The sequence below is a fragment of the Hoplias malabaricus genome, chromosome 7, assembly GCF_029633855.1.
Source record: "Hoplias malabaricus isolate fHopMal1 chromosome 7, fHopMal1.hap1, whole genome shotgun sequence".
In the NCBI taxonomy this organism is placed as follows: Eukaryota; Metazoa; Chordata; class Actinopteri; order Characiformes; family Erythrinidae; genus Hoplias; species Hoplias malabaricus.
In genome coordinates, this window is record NC_089806.1 from 33,932,536 (window position 1) to 33,956,658 (window position 24,123).

General features: G+C 38.3%; 1 protein-coding gene across 2 annotated transcripts in view; it reads right to left on the reverse strand.

The window, feature by feature from the left end:
* Positions 1-23,926, reverse strand: part of cd2ap (CD2-associated protein) — a 68,680-nt gene extending 44,754 nt beyond the window's left edge. The window contains exons 1-3 of one of the 2 annotated variants that reach the window (XM_066677349.1): positions 23,640-23,926; positions 9,014-9,171; positions 5,072-5,291 (exon numbers count right to left, since the gene is read on the reverse strand). In XM_066677349.1, the coding sequence (XP_066533446.1) occupies positions 5,072-5,291; positions 9,014-9,171; positions 23,640-23,643 (382 nt within the window). In that variant the 5' untranslated portion in view covers positions 23,644-23,926. Of the gene's footprint in view, positions 1-5,071; positions 5,292-9,013; positions 9,175-23,639 lie in introns of both variants that reach the window. The other variant, XM_066677348.1, reaches the window with a different exon arrangement.
* Positions 23,927-24,123: the final 197 nt, after the last annotated feature.

The window sequence follows — 24,123 nt, forward strand, 5'->3', positions numbered from 1 at the left end:
CCTGAAACATATTCTGCCAACATACTGAAGTTTGAGCAACGTACTGCAGATGACTTTGGAAAGCCTCAAAAGCCATGTCATTGTGACACTTCCTTTAAACAATAGCAGCAGACAAAGCGAGTTCCTTAAACACAGGCTGAAATGAATGTGTAACGTTGGATTAATTCTGTTTCAACACTGGGGACTAAATATATACATATGTGAGAAAATATTGCAAAAACATGCAGTGATAAGGCTGCAATGTGTGTGAACAATCAAGTAAAATCTACTTTCTGAACCAGAGTTTAAAATAAAACCCACCCCAGTAGATTTAATATTTATTTATTTGATTTTTATTTCATTTTAATATACATAATACCATATTCATCATCGAACATTCATATTTGAGTGTTGTCTCCAGTTTGGTGACCATTCCATTATTTCACAGATCTTTGTTTTGTCTCCAGTTTGTTGATTGCATCATTATTTCACTGAGCCTTTTAGGATGTTTTTACAGTAAGCAATCCGTACCGTGCCTGGGCATGTTTAAAATCCAAAGTCCAGTTTATCGGACTAGAGTGAGAGCTCTGTATCGTACCTTTTAATTTTTAGGGATTAAAGCTTTTTTATTTTATTTTTTATTTAAATATCAAACAACTCACAAAGCCTCTGCTAAAGAGTCGATTTTCAAATTTTTCCACCAAGAATGAATTAGTTTGTTCATTTTTCTCTTCTCGTAAAGGAACACTGAGTAGTATTTACCTTAAAAATACTAATAATAGTATTTACAGCTTCATTATCACTGTGATGCTTTACTGACCAACAATGGGGAGAATAGAGCCTCTGTTGTTATTAGAGTTAGAGTTATAGGTTTAGAAATGCAGAAAATGCACTTTGTAGCTTTTGGATGAGAGTACAAAAAAAATTGATGAAAAAGTGAATTACCTTCTGCTTCTTCATGCTAAAGGTTAGCTCTGGATGAGGTTTTTAATTGTGTGTGTGCTATGATAACCATGGGATAATTTTCAGATTTACCATTAGGGCTTGTGTGTGTGTGTGTGTGTGTGTGCATACACATATATATATATATATATATACACACACATATATATATATATATATATATATATATATATATATATATATATATATATATATATATATATACATATACACACACACACTACATAGTCATATAAGGCTTAATGACAACAGCTGGGGGTCTATGAAGTCAAAAGTAGTGAATTCCCAACACAACAGTAAACAGTAGTTATTGCTAGCATTTACTGACAGCATGACTCGCAATCTGGCTGAAGAATCTGCCATTTTGTACTGTTGGGAAGCCAGCATTCACACCCCTACTACAGGATTTAGGTAAACAACATGTGCTTCCCGACTTAAAGAAGGTTTCTTAAACAGTGAACTCTGAAACAAGGAAACCGGTCTCCAGTACACAGGACAAATGGGGGCAACACTGCAGCTGTGGAGCGGAAAAGTGGTGGTTCCTCTGACCATAATCTGCCTTCAGAGGTCACCAAAGCAATGAAGACAGAAATGGTCCTTGCAGCCCGGGCTGCGGGTTCTGGTCGAACGCTGGTGACTGCTCTTGCTGGGATCAGCATACACCAATGTTAGTTGGAGCTAGATGTTCATTCTTATTGTTTTTAGTCTTCTTTCATTTCAGTGGAGTAACTGCTTCTTACTGAGTCAGTTTAATGTGCATACAGGAATGCACACAGTGTTTTTATTTTATTAAGCAAGTTACATGACAAGAGCAGTCTTGAGTTTGTTATATCTTAAAAGCAAGTCACAGCATCCAGAGTTAGTGATCTCTTGAACAAGGAGCAGTCTGTTCTGAGCTTTGAGCACCACATGTTGAAACTTGGAATGATTTACTGTAGGGCTAGACAAGAATTCAAATAAATATTAATATATATTGCGATATAAAATGTTTCAATAACAATGTTATGAGTTTTAAACATATTTTCAATATTCCAATATACATTATTTACAGCATCTGTCACTGACTGACGTTCATTACACAGCACTGCCATCAGTTCAAGGCACTCACATTATAAATTTAGTTTAAAAACATTAACATTGACAAAGCCAAGAGCTTTATTTTTTATGGTGATGTCATGTTTCTTGGTTGTTTTGGCAGTTTTTCAGTGGATTTTTAATTGTTAAATATCGGAAATATAAATTTTATAGAGCAAAATCCTCCATATATATGTATAAGTAAGTAAAACAGTTAAAAATAAAACAGCTAAAAGCTCTCAGCAGTAATCTTTTCAGGCTAATAGAGGAAGCAACCACAAAAATGGGTATCGCATGCTGTGCTACCTGTTGTAAAATTGTGAAAATCCTTTTAAAATTTGGCCTAGATGTTTATAAAATTGTATAGCTGCAAATTGATTTTGCTGATGAAATGATACTGTTGTAACTAAACTACCATAATTTTTTAACATAAAACAAACAATCCATGTTCAATGTTATGACAATTCAATTACAATAATACAATTGGTCAAATGTTGTCAAGCACTAGAAAGTTCTGAATTTGCCAAAAATGAGTCTATTAATCCCATGGAAAAGATACTGGAACAGATAATGGTTAAAAGGCATATATCAGTCTCTGTACTGAGCGAATATATCAAATCCATTTTACTATTTAAAATGCTAAAAAAACTGGGGTTTTTTTAACCTTAACTAAAACTACAGAGGATGTGGCATGGTGAAAAATTACAAACCACTCTCTGGTTTATCAGTGGTGTATCCTCCTAAATATAGACTCATTGAACTTTGCGGGGGAAACGAAAGTAGTGAGTTTTATTAGTGTCTAGAAAAAAAGCTGATGCAGTCCAGTGTCAGGCCAATGTCCCCAGATCAAGGAAATGGAGATGACAATGTGGGTAGTACGTCGGTAAGCTGTCTTGTGTAACAAGCTCTTCAAGCTTCCTGGTTTTGAGTGATGACATACTGTAAAGCATCAAGTGTTTTTATACCAGGCGCCAAGTGAGTCAGCAAGGTAAAGAGACTCAAGATAGCAACACAGTCTCTTCAGGAAATTGGAGAGTACAGTAATGTCAGAAGGCAAATTTTTTTTAGATCAATATCTGTACTAAAATGACACAATGTCCTAACAAGAGACTTCTGCAAATTTCATGTCTTTCTACAAACTTATCCAACACTGGTAGCCAATGCATATCTAGTTATTTTGATGGGGTATTGTTAATATTTTTAAGGATTTTGTGATTATTTTTATAGAAACATCTGTCCAATGGCCAGTAGCCACAGGTTTTTGATTGAAAACCTTCAAATAAAAAAAACACCTTAACAAAATGTCCAGCGACAAAAGAATGAAAATGAACTGCTGTGAGAAGTGAAGTCTCCCCCTGCTGTACCACACAGGGAAAAAGGAAAAACTTTGAAGCTTGATTTCAATAGCTTATTATACAGACCAGTTCTCATATAGTTACCAAAACTACAATACATTTACATGGCTATCGAATGCATGATATATTTGTTTTTTTTTATGTGGATCTATAAGCCTTTAGAATAATAAATGTACATGTTACAAAATGGTTCTACAAAAGAATCTTTTCAGAGCTTCCAGTATTTTCAAATGTTTGTGTGTGACTATCTAAAAATCTAAAAACAGCAGCAGTCCTTTAGCCCCACCTCAATCCCTGGTGCATTTTCAGGAGTCGAGATTAACTGCCACCTGTTGCCTTGACATGTGTACAAGTCTAAAGGGAGATTTCTGAAAGATATTAACTGAAACATAGACCTTTCTCAGCCTCCTGAGTGGGCCATCAGGATAAGTGTTAACCCAATCATCAAGAGATCACAGGTTCACTCCGTAGTGATGCCTTAAACAACAGGCTATGCTCTCTCTGGGTGTGTGGGATGGCACCCAAGTCTCCCCGCATCCCATGGCACAGTGCCAGCAATGGCTGACATCACAATTATCAGGGGAGTGTTCCATTAATAATTTTAAAGGGCACATATTATACCCCTTTTCCACATTCTATACCCCTTGTTAAGACAGTTCACTGGGCTCTTAAATGCCTGTGAAAAAACAAGCCCTGTCTAAAACTATTTCAACATCTGTTCCTTTAAATGAGAATGACCCACAGCTCAGTTTGGCACAAGAACCCAGGAGTGAGGAGCAAGGAGCAGAAGCTGGGTTGTAGACATCTTTTGCCATATATATTTAGTACACATATTTCTCCAAGCGTGTTGTGTTTGTTTTGATCTGTTTAGCCTTGCCTTTGGATTCTCACACAAGCGAGAAAATTGTGCTGTGATTGAAGAGAAAAAGAGAGAGGACCATTCTAAAGTGTTTGTTTTGACCCTCACTTAGTCCACAAAAAAACTGACTGAGTTGTTTTGATTTCACAGATTATGAGTTTGTAGGTTCCAGATCCTCAAATTCTTCATTTGCAAATTATAATAAGTGGTGCAAATAGAAACAACTAATGACTGGGAGAAATACGTTTCCGTTTTTATATTAAAAAAAAAAGAAACAGAAACAAAGAAAGAAACATCAGATCAAAATCAAAAATTAACCAGATGTCCTAAAACTTTGGACAGAGTATGATCTAAAAGGACAAATCAGGCTAGATTTTACAGAAAATATTTTGGTTTGCTCTTCATTAAATAAAAAAAATAATGATAATAAATAATAAAAAAAATTAATAATGTTTGTTTTGTACAAACCTACACATTCATTCATCTGTAAGCGCTTATCCAGTTCAGGGTCACAGTGGGCCTGAAGCCTACCAAGAATCACTGGCCGCAAGTCGGGAAAACACCCTAGAGGGGGCTCCAGTCCTCCAAAGGGTCTCACACACACAAACACACCTAGGGATACCTTCGAGTAGCCAATCCACCAATGTTTTTTTTTTAGACTGTGGGAAACCAGGAAACCCAGAGAAACACAGGAAGAACCCCCCCCCCCCCAAACTTCACTCTGGTGCTGTATGACAGTGACACTACCTGTTGCATCACTGTAGCATCCTAAAATACAATTTGTACTCAGATAAACAACAATCACATGCATCCAAAGAGGACAGTGACAGGAGACACTCACTTTTCTTTGAAGTTCGTGGCTGAAGACCTATGCCTCCAGTTGGAATACCATAAGTGCTGATCCTCTGCACCAGACTGGCCACGTTCCCCGCTGACCTTCGCTGCTGTGACTGTGTCTCCTCTTTTACTTCCTTCACCTCCTTTACCTCTTTTGCTTCTTTTACATCTTTCACCTCTTTTACTTCCTTTGGCTCCTCTTTTGTTGGCTCTTTCCTCACTTCCTAAATAATAATAATAACACATTTTAAAAATTGGAAAAAAACAAAAAAAAAACAAAAACCAAACATCCGAGATCCATATTTGATGTGGATCTTACAAAAAAGAAAAAGCATAGTTAGTTTCATCGTTAAAAAATTCAGATTTATAGTCATTAATAAGGATTTAAAACCTTACGGACTCCATGAGAGTTATAAACATAGAAAACTATCATCGAAACTTACTTGGCCACTGCTGACAGTACACTCTAGCTAAATGCCAAATAGAAACCCTGTGGTATTTCCGTTCTTCTGTATGACTAATGATTATTTTGTGTAAAACACCCATCATACTTTTAAGTTCTTTTGTGTCATCAAAACAAACAAGAAGTGGATATAGAGAGGCTCAATTACAGCTCACCCGACAGAAGCTGTGTTTCAGTTATTTTCCCTTTTATCTCTGAGCACTTTGAAGCACAGGTGGTCGCCTGCTTCACTCTAAATCACATCTTGATAAGCACACAGCAAATGATGTATGTTTTAGTGGAAATAAGGTTAGACATTCAGACATGGGGCAAAAGCCACCAGAAATAATAATTTGGTTTGAATTTAATAATAAAGCTGTGGTTCACTAGAGATTAGCTGGCTAGCTAGCAAAATAGTGCCACATGCTAGTTCTAGTGGACATTAGATAGAAACAGGCTACAGTGTTAGCCGTCTTGCTGAAGACGCCGTTGTGTGTGAGTTTTGTAGGAAACATTCCATCATTTTCCAAGTAGAGTGAGGGATAAGATGCCCGTTTAAATGTTTTTTGAGCCCTAAAGACAAAACTAAATTATTCTCAATCCAGGTGCGCGTGTAATACATGGTAACTCATGCATGAATATGCTTCATCTAAACAGTAAATGAACATTAATTTTTACCATTCGCATATTGTTTCGTCTCTAGTTTCACCTATATTACTGGAAAAGCATATTATTAATTATTTAAACATTAAGTTAATTATTTAAATTGCAAGAAAGTTCGGGTAGCAGATGGTAGACAGTCTATTATAGCTCTGGATATATTTACTGATTTAGTTTTTTTTTTAAAGGACTAAGGACAAGGAGATTATTCATAGCTAAATTACCACATGATTACTCTGAAGGCTTTGGAAACACATCTCACAAGAGCACAGTAACCAAATATCTTTGGAATTTGTTAAGTCTCCTCCAAACAGTTAGTTGCTATGCAGAGAGAACACACAACCAGCAGTTAGAGGTTTAAAAAGTGGCCTGACAGTAGAAGCATAAGTCATCTTCGCCTTATAATTCAGTGCTGACATTTTAAAATGTTTAAATGTGCGAAAAATCTTCCTTCAGATAAACATCAAACATTCCATTTGGAACTTCAACATTGAATAAGACTGTGCTGCATGTTAAGAATTTTTCATGGGGTCAGCACAGAGATAATTTATAAAAGGCCTTAACTTCCTCGAACCCCACTAGAGAATGGGGAATATCTACATCCGTTAGAATCTTCCTGTCCACTATGCTGACTGAGCAATTGAACAGCCTGTCGACTTCCTGCTATGCTAACCAGACCTTAAACCTTACTGAACACAACGCCTCCAAGGCTAAGAGGGGGTCAGTTCTCTGCTCAGGTAAGAATGCTACGATGTACGATGTATGTGACCACTGCTGTAACATGATTAGATTTGTAAGTAGTTCTCAAGAAGTAAACAAATATGATGCCATGGGAAAAGAGTTCTAAATCAAACAACAGATAGCCACAGCAATACGAGAAACATGAAGGATTTTCAAATTCAGATAAGGGAACAAATATTTACAATAATCAGGCCCACCAAACCAGAAAAGTTGGATTTCTAACACCTTTTTTTCTAACTCCTCTGATACACGTTACATTAGAAAGTCTTTTGTTTCTGAATGTTAATTCTCTTTATCTTGACTACTCCACCTTAAGCAGTTATGACAGAGCTAGCAAACCTTAGCTGAAGTTAAAGACAGAACCGCCCAAGCCGCAAACAAAACATTCAAATGTTTGTTCAAAATCCAACTCAACAAGAAAGCGGCTACAAATCTACTGTCAAAACATGAGGGGAAAGTTAAAGTTCCCTCACCTCTTCACTCTCCATGACTTTCTAAGAGAAATCCTTAGCTTGAAGCTGATAATCAAAACAGCAAACCTCATCCGGGAGCAAAGTTCACTTAGGAGTGTAAAGGACTTCCCATGTTACGTCATAGCACTTGTAACAAGGAGTAAGAGGGCAGTGACTCTGTAACAGCAAGAGATATGCTTTGGGCGTATAGCTTATTTAGCCATAACCTACAAGCTACAAAGAGCTCTGTCCAATTTTTATTTGACCAATGACAGGGCTACAAATGGTAGACCATATGCTCCCCTGGCAAGATATGAACCCCAGTCAAATTTCTGCATAACTGGGATTTTTTCAGGTCAGTGTATACTGTATTATTATTATTATGCACTACATCATATATTTAATATATTTCTATTTGCTTTTTAAACACCACAATAGAAATCTTAACGTTTGAAAAACCTATATGTGTTTAATGATGTTTTTCAGAGCAATATTAAATGCTTGTATATAATCTGTGTATGAATACTCAGATTCAGTCAGAAAAGCAGAGAAACGCATTAGAGCTTGATGTGCTAATCATTTTCTATTAAAACCTATGACAAGAATGCTCAAGTGGCTAACAGATATTTCTCCTTATTATGCTATGCCTCTTTATGCCCCTAACGCAAAGCGGTGGTGGGCGGCTGTGCATCTGAGTGTTGTAAAACTCCAGAAAGAAGTGGAGCTGTGAATGAGATAACTCAGTCCATCTTTCCCATTCATTTACATTAGTGGTGTGCTCTGAAACCCTCATAAATACATAACATTTGCATGGGGGCAGGGTGGCATCAGTGAATCAAGGAGGTGAAGGGGCCATCAATATTAGCAAGCACCCAAGCAAGTCTTATGCTAAACAGGGACAGCCATGTGTGAGGCACACCCATGCCTATGGAGCAGCTCTGAGAAACTCTAGTGTGTCTTTAGCCCCACAGACCACAGGACCCTGGTTAACCCAGTCAGTTAGCTACAGCATTGGCAGTGGGCTCCTTGCTGCACACCAGTGAATTGCCTCTTAAACTACCCGTGAAACTGCACCATTTACATGATTTTGCCATTAATATCTGATATAATATATGAATTGTTCACATGGTATTTAGTTTTAGGATTATTGGCCTTTACCATTGGAAAGGGAAAGAGCCTAGTGAAGTAGGGGATGGAAATTACAACCTGGGAGCTTTGGAAAGATGATTTCAAAGTAGACAGTAGGGCCAAAACATAGGGCAGATCAGCTGCAATCTGACTGAGTGACGTTTTCAAATTATGAGAGCTGCAATTTTAGGTCAAGTCAAATGAACAAAAAGGTAAAAGTTACAAGACTACTTAAGGTTTTTAATGTCATAATGAACTACCAATCGTAGCAAGTGCTGCAAATTGTTTCAACCAATCAGTTCCATGTATTTCCTAATGTTTTCATGACTAACCAAGATTTTGAAACTCAACATTTTGTGTTTAAAAATCAGTGCATACTTTGGATACAAAACAAGCCAGGACCTTGATTAATAATTAAATTATAGATAATAATTGCAGTTTAAAATCACAAATCACAATATTGGCCAGAAATAGGAATAGCAGGGACCAGATTTTTGTTCACTCTTTGAAGCACAAATTTTACCCTAACAAAGTTGTCTGGGAAAAGGCCTCTTCGTCCATTTAGGTCTCCTTCCATCCATCCCTCTTCATCAATTCTGCGCACATTCTTGATTACATCTCCAAGTCTGAGCGTCAACTCATCTTCATGGACGGCTTCATACTCATACTCCACCACCACTTCTACTACAGAGAATGGGGGAGAGAGAGAGAGAGAGAGAGAGAGAGAGAGAGAGAGAGAGAGAGAGAGAGAGAGAGAGAGAGAGAGAGAGAGAGAGAGAGAGAGAGAGACACAGAGGGAGAAGAGAGAGGAGAGAGAGAGGGAGAGAGTGTTTAATTCTGAATAAAATAACATTTCAGCATTTAAAACATAATAATAATAACAATAGTAATAATAATTATGATTATATATATATATATATATATATATATATTCATTATTAGATTAATTTCGTATATATTTGAAAACAGATATTAAAGAGATGATTTCAATTGGAAATTTAACCAAAATATATTTGGAAAATTTGATGTATGGCACTACATTAATATTTTTAAAAAATAATAAAAAAAATACATTGACTTGTGAAAATGTATATTCTGGAGCTAAATTTATAATAAGTACAACAGGACTGCAAACACTGTATCGGTGAGAAAACTTGCCGTTATAGATATAGCCCTACCTATAAACATCCAAAATACAAGTTATATTTATATATCATATTTATGGTTTCAAGATGTTCAAAGGTGCGATTAAACCTACCAGGTCTATGATCAGAGAGCCCATAATTATTCATTTAAAGAACAACTTAAGAATCACAAATAGGGCTTTAAAAGAACACTAGTTAAGATGTGGTATTTTTGCTTCTACTCTCCTCCAAAAATTACACAGTGCGGTTTCTGAGCCCAGAGTAACGACGACAGACATCACAATGACTTTGAAGCTGTAGTTTTATGGTAACAATATTAGTCTTAACCCATATTCCTTTAAGACAGCTTGGTTGGCAAGAGTAACCCACCAATCTCTAGGTGTTAAATAGTATATTTTGGTAAGGAAGTCATAGTGATCAAGCATCCCCCAACAAGAAGAAAACTCTCAAGTGACATTCTGCAACACAAGCAGCCTTTGGAAATTAAGTCAGCTCATTAAATACCATGGGATAATCGCAAACTCCACAAAATAACAAATGAGTCAAACATAAAGCACAAAACAGTTCATATTACTTTCGTTTTCATAAAGTCCAAGCTGAAGCCCACAATCTGCATCATTACAATAGTACCACACACACACACACACCCTTTCAGCAAAAAGCCAGAGAAGCAGATTTTTTTGTCTGTTATCCAGTCATATTCAGTCACAATGCTGCTATGCATACACAAGCAAGTCATCATTCTGGGTCAGTTCAGGTCCTCAGCAAAAGAGGCACAGCGCCTTAGGAGAGTGCTAAATCTGGCAACAGACGTGAGCAGTAGAAGAATCTGATTGGTGGCATTTGCCAGTGCAAATACTATTGACAGAGATTATTTACACAGTGATGCCAATGATAAAAAAAACACACAGTTAGTAATTAAGCAAAGCAATGCTTAAAATGACTTGTTTCGAGATTCAACGGATGTGAAAGTTTCGGTTACGTCTAGGGGTGGAATACACCAAACATTTAAAGCTAACAGAGGAAGTAGTCATCGGGTACCAGCTGGATAACCACAGTGCCTCTGACACACTCAGATACAGGCAATTATACAGAACTGGAGAGAAACTAAGAGTACTATACATTCTTTGGTTCTGCTTTTGTCTCTAAACTCACCCAAACCAAACACATTTGTGGAGATGTTTTAATGTTGTGTAAAGAGTCCATTCACCAGATTTCACAGCATTTTATTTCATTTTCAGGCTTCCGATGTGTTTGGGCATGGCTTTCTGCTATGTCCAGTGATCCGTGATTAATCAATCCATTGTAGAAAACACTCAGTAAGAGATCCTTCAAAGTTCCAAAGTACTTTCTGTGACTCGTTTAACACATTATTCCTCAGTTTTCAGTCACAAACACGCGTTCTGAAGTATAATCCGGTCGTCTGTGAGTTTCCCCGAGGCTCTGTGTACATTTGGTCAGATGTAAACAATATTTTGAATCATTGATTTGAATTTGCACTCGAATCGGGAACTGATTCACTCAGCGAGTCGACTCTACACTCAACCCATCGTGTAAGTTCCTCGAAGCGTCCAAACACCACACAGAGCACATAATTCACGAAATATGGATTTTTATAACACAGAATGGTTCGTTTCTTGAGTTCTGATTCCCAAAGGGAGCGTGCGTGGGGGCAGCTACAAGGTTGTTGCCCTGTTGTCCACCACCACCCCGGTCACAAACATGAACCGGTAAATCACAACCACCACAAACCCTGGAAGTAATAACATCACATCATTTGTTATTCTTAATTTTGAATACTAATATACACGAATATGGTCCCAGTTTTACACGATCTAACAGCCTTCGATTAAACACATTCTACCCATGAGTTATGCATGAACTGTCGCATGAGCCTATAGGCTGTATTCACTTGGACACACTAAAGGCATTTCTGTTCCTTCCTTTTCTCAGCATTTTAACAACAGCCATATATAACACAGTTCTCAAAAGATGTGTTGCTGACAGGCTTTTTAAGCAATAGCAGAAAATACACTAGTTAGACACTTAGTTAGACACTCAGAATAACACTTAGTCAGCTCTCAGGACAAAACTAAGCCTGTGTGTGAGAAGAAATGACAGTAAATATGGTGCAAGGGAGCTGCATTTTTAGTTGTCTGTTAAGTGACACTGTGCTGCAGGGGACAGAGGTGCCTGGGCTACTTTTGCTCACCATGTCATCTCCCTGACCCTCATGTGTATTATGCATAAAACATGAAAAAGGATCATGGTGATGGCCTACGGTGGTACTGTGATGCATATCCTCGCTGTCAAATTAAAAACGTGTCTCCATTTTTGTGGATTACATCCTTTCAACACATCAGCTGATGAATGGACCACTATTAATTCTTTGGAACTACTTGGAATCAAAACATTTTACACCGACTTCCATTGAAGTTAAGAAGAACTTCAATGGATCATTGGACTGTGACGATACCTGCAATTTGTGCCATATCACGCATACCATTCACAACCTGCATCAATCCAAACTACAGAACAAAAGTATTTTTTAGTAACTCTTTTAGCAGCTCTTAACGTAGAATGCTCGCCTCTGTAACATCACTATGATTATGTACTGTTTTGCAAACTTGTTTTTTTATGTTTTTAATATCATGATTTCTATCAACTGGTTTGTTTTATTACAAAATGCTTAAATACTGTTATTTAAAGACTGCAATACCAGCATTTAACGATTTAGTAAGGGTGTAATGATATACTCAACCCTTAGTTTGATTCAGTTCACAACAATGGGCTCAGTATTGGCTCATTTTGAAATGATGTTGATGTTAAGTTACATGGCTATAATATTTTCACTGTACTTTGTACTTACTACACAAGAGCTGGGGGCAGGAACGCTAGAGTGAGTGGTGGGTTGGTACTGATTGCAGATATATTGTATATGTTACAGGGTATAATTCATAGAAAGTCTGTTTTACATAGTTCATTTAATACTTGACTTAAAGATGATGTGCATGATTTTAATCCAATACATTTTCTGTGTTAATGTTAATAGTGAATAAAAACCTACAGGCACGTTAAACTTCAACCAACAAGCTACAGGCGGCTTCTTACTCAAGCATAATATTCTACCTTAAAACATGCAGAGCTTCTGAATGAACACAAACAGGAGTGGGGAGTTTGCCTTTATTGTCTAATATTACATATGGAATGTGTTAGTATTACATGTGGAATGTGTTTGTGTTACCTGTCTGTGGAGCTGCTATTTAAAACTTAACTTTCTTGTGTGGGATATGCCAACGTCTAGTTTACCAATGCACTCATTTATTTGTGCATTATTTTACATGAAACCAAGATCTGTGGCCATTGTCCAGTTAAAAACACAATTAGACATTGCTAAAACAGCTGCAAAAAGACACTAACTAAAAACACAAACTGAGCTACAAATCAGAGCAGGTTTTTCTTCCCTAAAGACAGTGTACTACATTTTCCACTGTATTTACTGGCCGCATTTCCAATGTCAAACAGACAATCATAGCTCCATTTTGCATTTTTTTGTTCTGAATATAGTTAGTGAATTTAATTTCCTTCAGCATTATACAGCAGGGCAAAACAAATCCTAGCCAAGGCCATGAGAAAGCTCTCACTGCTCTCTGGGAGGTCTCATCTGATCAATGTGTGTCAGTGAGCAGAAATGTACCATTCATCCTCCTGCTCTCAAACCACGGTGTAGATGCATTACCCTGTTCTGTTAGCTCTCTGCTAGATAGGATGTGTGGGCACTGTTGTTGTTGCTGCTACTGTCTGACTTCAGCAGAGATCACATCAACACACACTGGGGCTACTGAACACGGAATAAGATTAATTAAATTAGGAGTCTGTGAATAATTAAAGACTGGTCAGTGTTATGAAAACTAACATGTATCTGTTCAATAAACAGCTGCTACCAAATGGGGTTAGTTTCAGTGGTCTAGCAAAATATTGATTGCTCAGAAGGTATAAGAAATAAAATAATAAAGATGGGTAGGGAGTATTAAAAAAAGATGATCTTCTACCCAAAATATAGATATAGTGGTCTTGTTTCTGTGTTGCTTTGATTTGAATGGCAAGATAAGTCTAAACAGCCTTTTAAATGGTGCCACATTTGTAAGGAACATGCATTTGTGGGATGAGCAGTAGAGCTGAGAATGTGGGTTGCACCCATCAAAAATCTGCCAAATCCTCCCTGCCCATGGCAAATAGCTTATTTTGTGTTATGGTGTGGGGTGGCATCTCCCTCACAGGAAAAACAAGGCTTGTCATCATTGGAGGCAATCGCAATGCAGAGAGATATCGAGTTGAAATTCTGCAACCAGTGTCAATCCCATATCTCCACAGTCTGGAACTGAACTCTATCCTCGAAGATGACAACGCTCGCCCCCACAGAGCAGGGTTTATTAGAGACTACTTCCAGAACTTGGGAGTGGAGAGGATGGAATGGCCTGCCAGCATCCTGACCTCAACCCCATTGAACACTTGAGGGTTCAGCTTGGGCCAACACAACCATGTTGGGGGACTTGCGACAAATGCTGGTTGAAGAATGAAATGCCATATCACAACAGTGTGTGACCAGGCTGGTGACCAGCATGAGGAGGAGGGGACAGGCTGTTGTGGCTGTGTATGGTTCTTCCACACTCTACTGAGGCTCCTATTTGTTACATTGCCAATAGTTCTTGTTTCTTATAACTTCAATCACCCAGTCCAACAAACAAGTCAATGGCAGAATAATCTGTCTGACATTGGCAGAGAGGATTTGCTCTACTGCTAATACCACAAATGCATGTTCCTTACAAATGTGGCACCATTTAAAAGAGAAATTAACAGACTTTCCAAAAGTATACATTTATTGCCAAGAGGCATTTTTACAACAAAGAAATAATCTACCAAATATTTCCTTACTTTTTGTGCTATGTGCATGTTAAAATATTCCCTGCAGCAAATTTGAATAAGATTCTGTAATTGTTATTGCAAAGTTTGTGGTGATGAAATACATAATCGATCATTTTAATTGTACATTCAAAAGAAATAAACGTATAATCTAACGTTTATTTGAAAAACCTAGCAACCAAAATGTAACAGAAAAAGGACTACGTCTTTAATATATTGTAGCAAATATCCAAATGATAAGCAATAAATGTTTTATTACAGCCAGAAAGGAATATGAGGTCTTTACCAAAATAAATAGTAAACTAGCGCAATATATGCAAATTAGCTTTCCCTCAGTTATATTTTCTTATCATTTACATGCATGTCTGAACAAAAAAGAAAAAAGGAAAAAAAGGAAAAATATATGCCTTCACTCTATACTTGGGTAGAGAGCACTGAAAAACATTTTAAATGGGGCTCTAGTTTGTTAAACAAATACTTATTGGCTTGTAAGTTAGTAAGGACTTCATCCCAGCCATCAGGGTGCATTCTGCATCTCTGCAGCACTGTGCTCTGCCTCAACCCAGAGCATGTCAACATAGTAACATTTCTTTATAGCAATGCAAAGCTGGTATACAGGGGACTACAGGGGTATAAACCCACTGGGTTACGGAGCAGTGGAACTGCATTCTCTGGAGTTATTGTGATCCAATTTTCTCTCAATTTCAGATGAGAAAACAGTTACAAATCAAGCCAGAAAACTAAAATCTTGATTTGATTTGCTAAAACTGAACATTTACTTGCCTCTATCACAAGCAACATCAATCAGCAGGGCACAGGTCTAATCTGAAAGAAGCTTTCTCTGGATTCAGTCCATGCTACTTGGGTTGGGAAATACATTTGTGTTTTAATTATTTAGCAGATAACATCAACATTTTTTCATAGCACAATTATCTGTATTTCAATTGGCCTAAAGACAGAACACAGGGCATGATCCTTAAAAACATTCATCAGAAATAGTTTGCTTTCTTTTAATGTTTAAGTAAAACACAAGTATGACTTCACCAATAATGTCTTTTTTTGCATTATATAACAATTTTAGTTACATTGAGTCTGCCGCAATATTTGGGAATTCCATTGAGCTGACGAGACATAAACAAGTGATTTTGCTGACGTACTTCTTTCTCCTTGGCACAGACTGCCTGAGCATCACCATACTATGCAGTACCACAGTCTTCCAGCATTGGCCTAGTCTAGCACGCTGACATAATGACAGGTTTGGCTAAGCGTTGTGGCTTCCCAGCCAGGGGCAGCCTGCAGCTGGGCGCCAATCCAGAGCCTCAGACAGCCCTCATCCTCCTAAACAAGTCTCCTGGCCTCCATATTCCCACAGCGGCCATTTAGAGATGAAAACAGATAAGGCAGTTGCTTTACTTGCCCTGATAATTCTCTCCCAATTTTATTTAAGGGACATATTTTCCATATAACTGCATGAAGATTTTGTATCAACACAGCTGTGAAACATTGCACAAAGAAAGATTTCAGCCACAGACTTGCAGGGCATGCCTCGCTTACACTGTTAAGAAAGATAACAATCAGCCGTCACAATGAGCACTTTAACAAGAGCCCAAACAAAATCTACCACTAGGCTGCACGGGCCCTTATTTGACTTCCCCACTGGTTCCACCTTCTGAGACGTCAGCTGAACGCTGCTAGGAATAGCTGAAGAAAGCCTTCTCTTGTTTCATTTTTCAGAGGAAATAGCTTTTGTGCAGTAACAGTTCACAGGTGGCTTTAAGAGTAGGGAAGCATGTGGTTGTTATTTCTGTACACTGAAAATTTTACAGAAAGACATGCAGGGAGGAAGTGGGATTTGACCTCTAGATAAAACTTCCCACAATGAAATGGCAAGCACCTTAAGTAACCTTGACTTCAGTGAGTATGTTAGAAAGCTACAACAATCCAACGAATAGCATCAGTTCATGAAATAGCATCTTAGCAACTCTGATTTGCTGAAAAAATATATTAATTTAAGATCTGTCAATGTATTAAATGTGTATATTTTACAAGACTTAACCTTCAGCATTGCCTCCAATTGGAAGAGGAACATGACAGGTATGCGAGTATAAGAAGGGAAGACGAGCGAGTGTCCGAATGAGGGTACAAAAGCAGTGCAGCTAAATTCCCAGCACTGTCGAGGTTATATCTGTGAGCACAAAGTCGCGTGAAGGGTTTTCAGCGCTGTGCGGTTCAGCTCATCACAGCCCGACACGGGTCGAGGACAAAAACCCTTTTCTGAGAGAGTATGTTTTAGTGACTGGTGCTGGAGGAACAGAAAAGTTAGAAAGTAAGAGAACAGCTGTAAGATGGGCTTGTACAATGTTTAAAAGCAAAGGTGGGACCAGGTCAAGAAAACATTTTAGTGCTCAGAATCCTTAAGAATGAGCTTGCTGTATGTTCCATAAACAAAGGAGTCTGTAGACAAATGTGGTCAATTTTGCACAACTTTTTTTTTGGCCAAGCATACAAGTCTAAGTGTGTGTCAGCATATAACTAAAATCTTGCACCATAGTTAATTATACTGTCCTTTATACCGTTGTTCTGCCTAGCTGAGGCATAGGAATATTCTCACAGATGGCCTTAAGCGAAATATGGCAGTGTGTAGAATCACACTTGCAAACAGACACACCCATACATATATTATTACAAACTATTGGCAGTAACATAAATACTGTTTATTAGCACTTGCTCACAAATGACCAGGGGTTGAATACTGTCTGTCACCCCAGGCCACAACATTTCACATTTTCGCCACAAAAATGCAAAGGTCAGTGGGTCAAGTGGCCTTGGAAGAATACTTTGCATTTTCCCCTTTTAACAAACCACTAGACCAGATGGATGTTCACACACTGACAAACTTGCACCATTCATAACAAAACTTTCACCACTGAAAAAATGTATTCAGAGCCTCTTTGTGAATATAACACATCAACATTTCAGAATTTGCTAACTGTAATCACAGAGCTAGTCCCCTAGCAGACATCACACAAATTTACTTTAGAAACAAATATGGCCAGAAAAATTGACCTTCTTCACTTCAGAGGAAAATGCAGTTGTGAATATTCACTCAGAGGCTACAAAGCCACTTTGGCAGTGAGCAGCAGCCTCTGTCATAATTCATGGAGTCTGGCATGTTTGCTTCAGCTCTTGTGATCTCATTGGCCACCGCACACTGCAGCTTCTATTACTTCTTGTATAAGCACTGCTCATGCTACACTATTCAATCATAGAGCATTTAAAACATGAGATACAGGGAAAATCCCATTGCTGGTTTGTGTTTAGGTGTGTGAAATTTAGCATGCACAATATAGGGCATCATGGCAGCTATGTGGTGGCCAGAGAGAATATGATATGATATGGCAACTGTGTTCCACCCTGAATGCTTACTGTATTAATAACACCTACCTTGTATCTCCACTGACCACACAAGAGCACTTTATAGGTCTACAATTTCAGACTGATCCTTGTGTTTCCCTGTATACATTCTTATCCTCATTTCACAATGTTTTAAAAACTCCAGCAGCACTGCTGTGTCTGATCCACTCAAACCAGCACAACACATACATACACACCACTAACACGTAAGAGTCACTGCAGCTCTGAGAATGATCCACCACACAAATCAAACCTGCTCTGTGGTGTTCCTGACCATTTAAGGGCAGGGTGAAATGGGGATAAAGCATACAAATGTATATTTAATGTATATAGAATAAGCATGTTTGAATCATTCTGGCAAACCATCCATCATTTTTGACTATGGGGTGTTTTGCTCTGTGGCCACAGTGGCCATGAATACATTTCTAAATGCATCTACCGCCGTAAGCGACAGTCTCCACTTCAACAAACAACACCCTCTCAACAATCTGATAAGATGTGCATTCGTTGTTTATTGTTCTTAAGTTGAGTTTGGAGCTTTTCATTCAAAAAAGGAAGTGACCTGGAATAAAACTGAGATTAACACTAAATATCTGACAAAAAAACCCCTACAACCAATACTGTTAAATATTCACATTATATATACATAAATAAACAAACCATTACCATAATGTCTTTTGACAGTAAGCAGTAGAACAGGTGAGAGGTAGGGAGAGGCTGCTGAGATTCTTCACATACTTTCTGTCAGTGAGATGTATAAAAGCTTTTAAATGCCATTAGACGTCATGAGGAGGGAGTATGAAAGAGGGAGTACCTCAAAAATAAACTCCTCATTCTGATGCTGAGAAAGTTCAGTGTGCTACTAGTCAAAGAAAAATGGCAATGTAAAAAATTAATTATGTGATTAAACAGCTTTGATTCCATAACTGAGTTTCCCTTAAAAATTCCCAAATAGAAATACTATGTATAATAAATATATCATCTATGAACAAGCTACTCAAAGCACACAACGTTTAAGAGACAAAATCAGATTTCTTATGTCACCAGACAGATAAACGCTACCATACCAAAACAGCAAATGCTAAAACCCAAGGAGCTGTGTAAATTTAAGTAGCTATCTATTGTCTGTGTTTTCCAAAATACTTTAACTAAAATATAATATCACTCCACACAGCCTATAATGCACATGGCAGCAGCCTTTTCAATATCAGTGTCATCATATTCCAGGGATGATATTATCAAATAAGTGTATTTCTTGCCTGTATCAGCCCTCTGTGAAAACTGTGAATTCTTGGCCGTGGTGCTGTATATCCCTTTAACAGAAAGCATGCAGTTTCACATGCTGCTAGATTTTGCTGCTTGATGTCAGGTCACATCACATCAGTCAAATACTCCACCCACTCAAACAAGCGTTCTCACTCATCCACCCAGCTGACGTTTCACATACAGACATTTCAGCATCTAAAACAGTAATGAATTTTCACTTATCGCTAACATTTAATTCCTGCTTTGGTGTTCAACACAGGAGCCTATACTTTTTTTTACTGATGTTAACTGACTTCCATATGTCAATTAGGCCATATTCTGTGCTTACAGGGCTCAGACTAAGCTGTCCCTCTGGGAACACATCTAACATACTTCAAAATAATGCCATTTTTAAGTTTAACTCTTCACTGAAATAGTCAACATCCAAACTAAAGTTATGGTCCCTTGTTGAAAAACATAAACACAACTAGGGTTGGGCAAATAATACAAAATTAATCAAAATCAACATTCAGAATCGAGATAATCTTGATTATATTAAAATTATTTAACCATTTTTATTATTATTATTATTATTATTATTTTAGGTGCTCACTGTGTGTTCATGTACTCTCCTTTTAAAACCACGCTACCAAGCTGTAATCACGTGATTCTGCCCCTATCTGCCACATGGAAGCAACCTTAACGCAGAGGCCGACCAGCTTGTATCAATGAAAAACACAACGTTTGAGGTTTGGACCTGCTCTGTTTTGACTAAAATTGAGACGACGATGGACAAAAAGAAGTCAAATGTAAACACTGAGGGAAAAAAAAAATAGCGTTTCAGCGAACAAAGCACAATCACACACCAAATATAAACAGTGCTCAAAAAACAAGAGAGGAACAAGCTCCCAGCAACATTAGAAAAAACATCCCAGCTTTAATACTGGAGCATATTTACAGTACAAGCCTCATCACTGAACTGAGGATTTAAAAAAAATAATAATAAAAATAAACTGTCATTAATAATTGTAATCGTGGTCAAATGTACAATTAATCGTGATATTGATTTGCGCTCATATCGCACAGCACTAAACACAACAATTTCTGTGAACATCCTCTGCTATTAGCTTGGGGCGAACATGACATTTTATGCAGAAGCTGAAATTAGCATAAATAATAATAGTAGTAATTAAGTAAACAAAAGCTTTAGAGAATTTACAAAAAAAGCCTAAAGCATGCTGCAGTGTAATGTTGTGTTTTTGTAAATCCAAATCATGATTCTAGGACTGTATCTGTATCTCATCATTAACAATCCTGTGTACTGTCTGAACTCTTTAACCTGGCAGAGTAATCGCACATCTACCCCCGACCCACCCAGACAGACAGCCCATGAGAGCAGAGCACTTTTCACCATTGTCTTACAAAGAACATCAGTGATATTCCATTCATCTTAGTACTGAGCGATATAAGCACAAATCAATATCATGATTAACTGTATATTTTGCCAAAATTGCCAAAAAGTTTTTGTATTTTTGACCTTCATAGTTCAGTGACGAGGCTTGTACTGTAAATATGCTCCAATATTCAATATGGGATGTTTTTTCTAATGTTGCTGCGAGCTTTTTCCTCTCTTGTTTTGCAAACCACAGACGCTGTGCTTTTTCTTTGATACTAGCTGCTCGAGTCACTTGGTCGGCATCGGCGTTTAGGTTGCTTCCATGTGGCAGATAGGAGCAGAATCACCTGGCTACAGCTTGGTAGCATGGTTTTAAAGGGACTGTACATGAACACACAGCGGGGACATAACTGAATAAAAATAATTGATATAATCGGTTTAAACAAGATTATGCTGATTAGAAGTTCTAAATGTCAATTTTGATTAATTTTCTATTAACTGCCCAGCCCTGTGTCAGAGGAAAACATTTGTCTACCTTAACGAAGACAGAAAGGTCTGACGCAGGGTAAAGAATAGTGTCCTAGACCTTACTCAAAGCTAGTAGAAGACAGGCAGGAGAAGACATGACATGTTCATTGGCTGTAAACTTCCTTGTAATATTTTAATAATGCTAGTATGAATCTGCAGTGCACTATAGTCCATTTTAGTGGTCCAAAAAAGAACAAAGGCCAGTGTCCACTGAAAGGCGTTATCACCCGTTCTGATTACAAGTTAAATAAGCAACAAGGGAGGGTCCAAAAAATGTGAACCAAAATTCGATAAATGACAAAAAGGCACAGGAGCCTTAGAGCTAAGAGACATTTTCACTTCTTTTAAGATTGACTTCAGAGAACTCAGCCTGCAGTTAAGACCTGACATCTGTCCAATCCAAATACACTGAGAGAGAAAGACAGAAAGAAAACAAACCTTCCATGTCTGGGTCTAACAAAGAGATGTACTCCAAGCCCACAGTGTTCAGAAGCCAAAACCAAAAGGCAACAAGTCTTAGTTTATATATCGTGGACCACCTTGAATATGATTTGCATCCATTTTAACTGTCTTTTTATGCTACATGTCTGAACATAATCTTAGATTTTCTAATACACATGACCTCTAGTCACAGGTTTCTTTAACTCTGTACATTCTTTCTTGTAACATACTACAATACATATTGAGGCAATATTATGGCCTTGTTCACTTCCATACTTCCTGACAGGATCAGTTTAGTGGAATGCTTATGTAATTTTGGTGACACCTTGATGTATTGCTGATGAGGAGGAAGCACTCAAGGCCACGCAAGCGACCTGCCTGCCAGCCGCAACTTCCAGTAGAGCAGCCTGGGCTAGTCTCTTTTTTTCCCACATGGCTGTCAGGTTCCAGTTTTCAGCTCTGGGAATCATTTTTAAAAGCTGGTATGTTTCAATGTGGCTATTTGTTTGAACATTAAGTAATTACAGCTAAGCTGTAGGGTAGACACTGCACATATATAAAGACTCCATTCAGAGGTGTCAAAACCCTGAGATGTTCAGACATGTCAAATTGCAAGACACCAAAAAGCCCCAAAAACCTTGCCCTCCAGAAATAAACTCACAACACTTAATTAACATGTGACTAACCACATGGTAAATAGATTCCATGGGCTTGGGAGAACATATTTGACCAAACAGCCATATGTAAGACTAAGATCTAACACTGGTCGCCAAATATATTTGAAGTTGCAGAAAGTAACATGACAGGTTTTCCCACTCATGCTCCATTATAATCACTTACCTACAGCACTCTGTAAAAGTCACAGACCACCAAACACATCAACACACAAGCTGGATCTATAACACTTTTAAAAGAGAGCAAGTAAATAGGAGTCCTAACAACAGTACGATCTGACACAGCACCCAACATCAGATTTTAAAATTGTTCATCTTTGAGACAGGGGAGAACCTTAAGTTTTGCTCTGGTTGCAGATCTGAAAAATAATAGCTGTTTATGTACACCCTTTGTTTAAAGACAGCTCAATGCTATGGCTCTGAAAGAATGTCCTTACCACTAGAATAGCCTTGCAACTAATTCATTCTCAAGACATGTCACTGTTGCAAACAATATTGCAATATTTATGACAATTTCGAATGTAGCAATAACATCATGAGTGCAGCTGGAGTTGTGGCGTGCTCCTGTCATCCTGATGAGACTTCTGTGTAAATTTCTGCTATTATATCCAAGCTGAAAAAAGTGGCATCAGTTCCTGGCAAAGCGAACCCCAGAACATAAACTATGAACAGAGGCAGCAAATTCAGAAAGGAAAACTCCTCCTGAAAATGTAGGTCCACCTGCCCTGACACTTCTGAGAGTGGTCTGAGATCTGGTGAGTGGTCTGAGATGGTCGGCGAGGCCAGACACTTCGAATGAAGTCCTGAATTGGTTCTGTACTTTTGCAAACTTCTGGTTGTGAGTTTTAAGAATAGAGATTGCATCTTACTTCTGTTGAAAAGAATATGATTATTCTATGATTATTCAATTAGTGGCACTAATTGTTAACTCTCTCTAAGCACTTCTTGTGGTAACGGCCAGTGCCAAGACCGGGCTATAGCTGCTATATTTGGCTTAATACCTCTCTCAGTTGACTTCAGCAATAAGAGACGTCTCTCTCGGCGCGGAAGATTAGATTTTCTCGCCTCTAGGAACACGACCAATGTGAGCCAATTGTGTAAACAATAGGATTTTTGTCAACTTTCCTCAACTGAACTGTTAGTAGAGGAGCATTGGCTATAAACGTGGAAACAAATTAGAGGAAGGACAGCAGGAATTTTCTGGTCAGGACGAGCCCAGCCCGTTGGTTTCGGTGACGCTGGGAGGTGAAATTGCTTTGACACAGTCCTGGGTTTATGTTTACTGTGTAAATGTGGCATAATGCCCTTGTTTATTACACACTGTAGTCTTTAATTGGAGGCAATAAAACCCAAAGGAGCATCAGTGAGAGCGGTTAAACTCACCCATACTGTCCTTCAGTGCGAAGAAACCCCGTCCTGTAGCTCTGGCCGTAGCTAGCCACCTGGACGCTAGCAGTGCGCGTATTTAAATACAAATGTGTCCCGCTCCGAATAACGACCAGTCCGCCAGCGACCAGCTCCTCTCCACCGACTTTAACGGCGCATTAAATCCATCCGTCTGCTCTTTACCCACGGCCCGCCGACTCTCTCCGAGCAGCAGCACTTCTCCTCGCCGTGTTCTCCGTGTTTACCGTGCAGGAAGTTCTCCTCAAGTCTCCACCTTTCTTGGATTTTCCTGAAACTAAACTAGTGCCACTCACACCTACAGCAACGGCACCGAAACTCCGCGAGATTTAGGAGCGGGAATCGCGCGAGACTACAACCGTCCCCTTTGGAATCCCTGAATCGGGAATTCTGAGTCACTTCCAACGAACCGACTCTTTACGACGACAGGGTGTCAATAAATCGATTAAAGACCCCTTCGGTG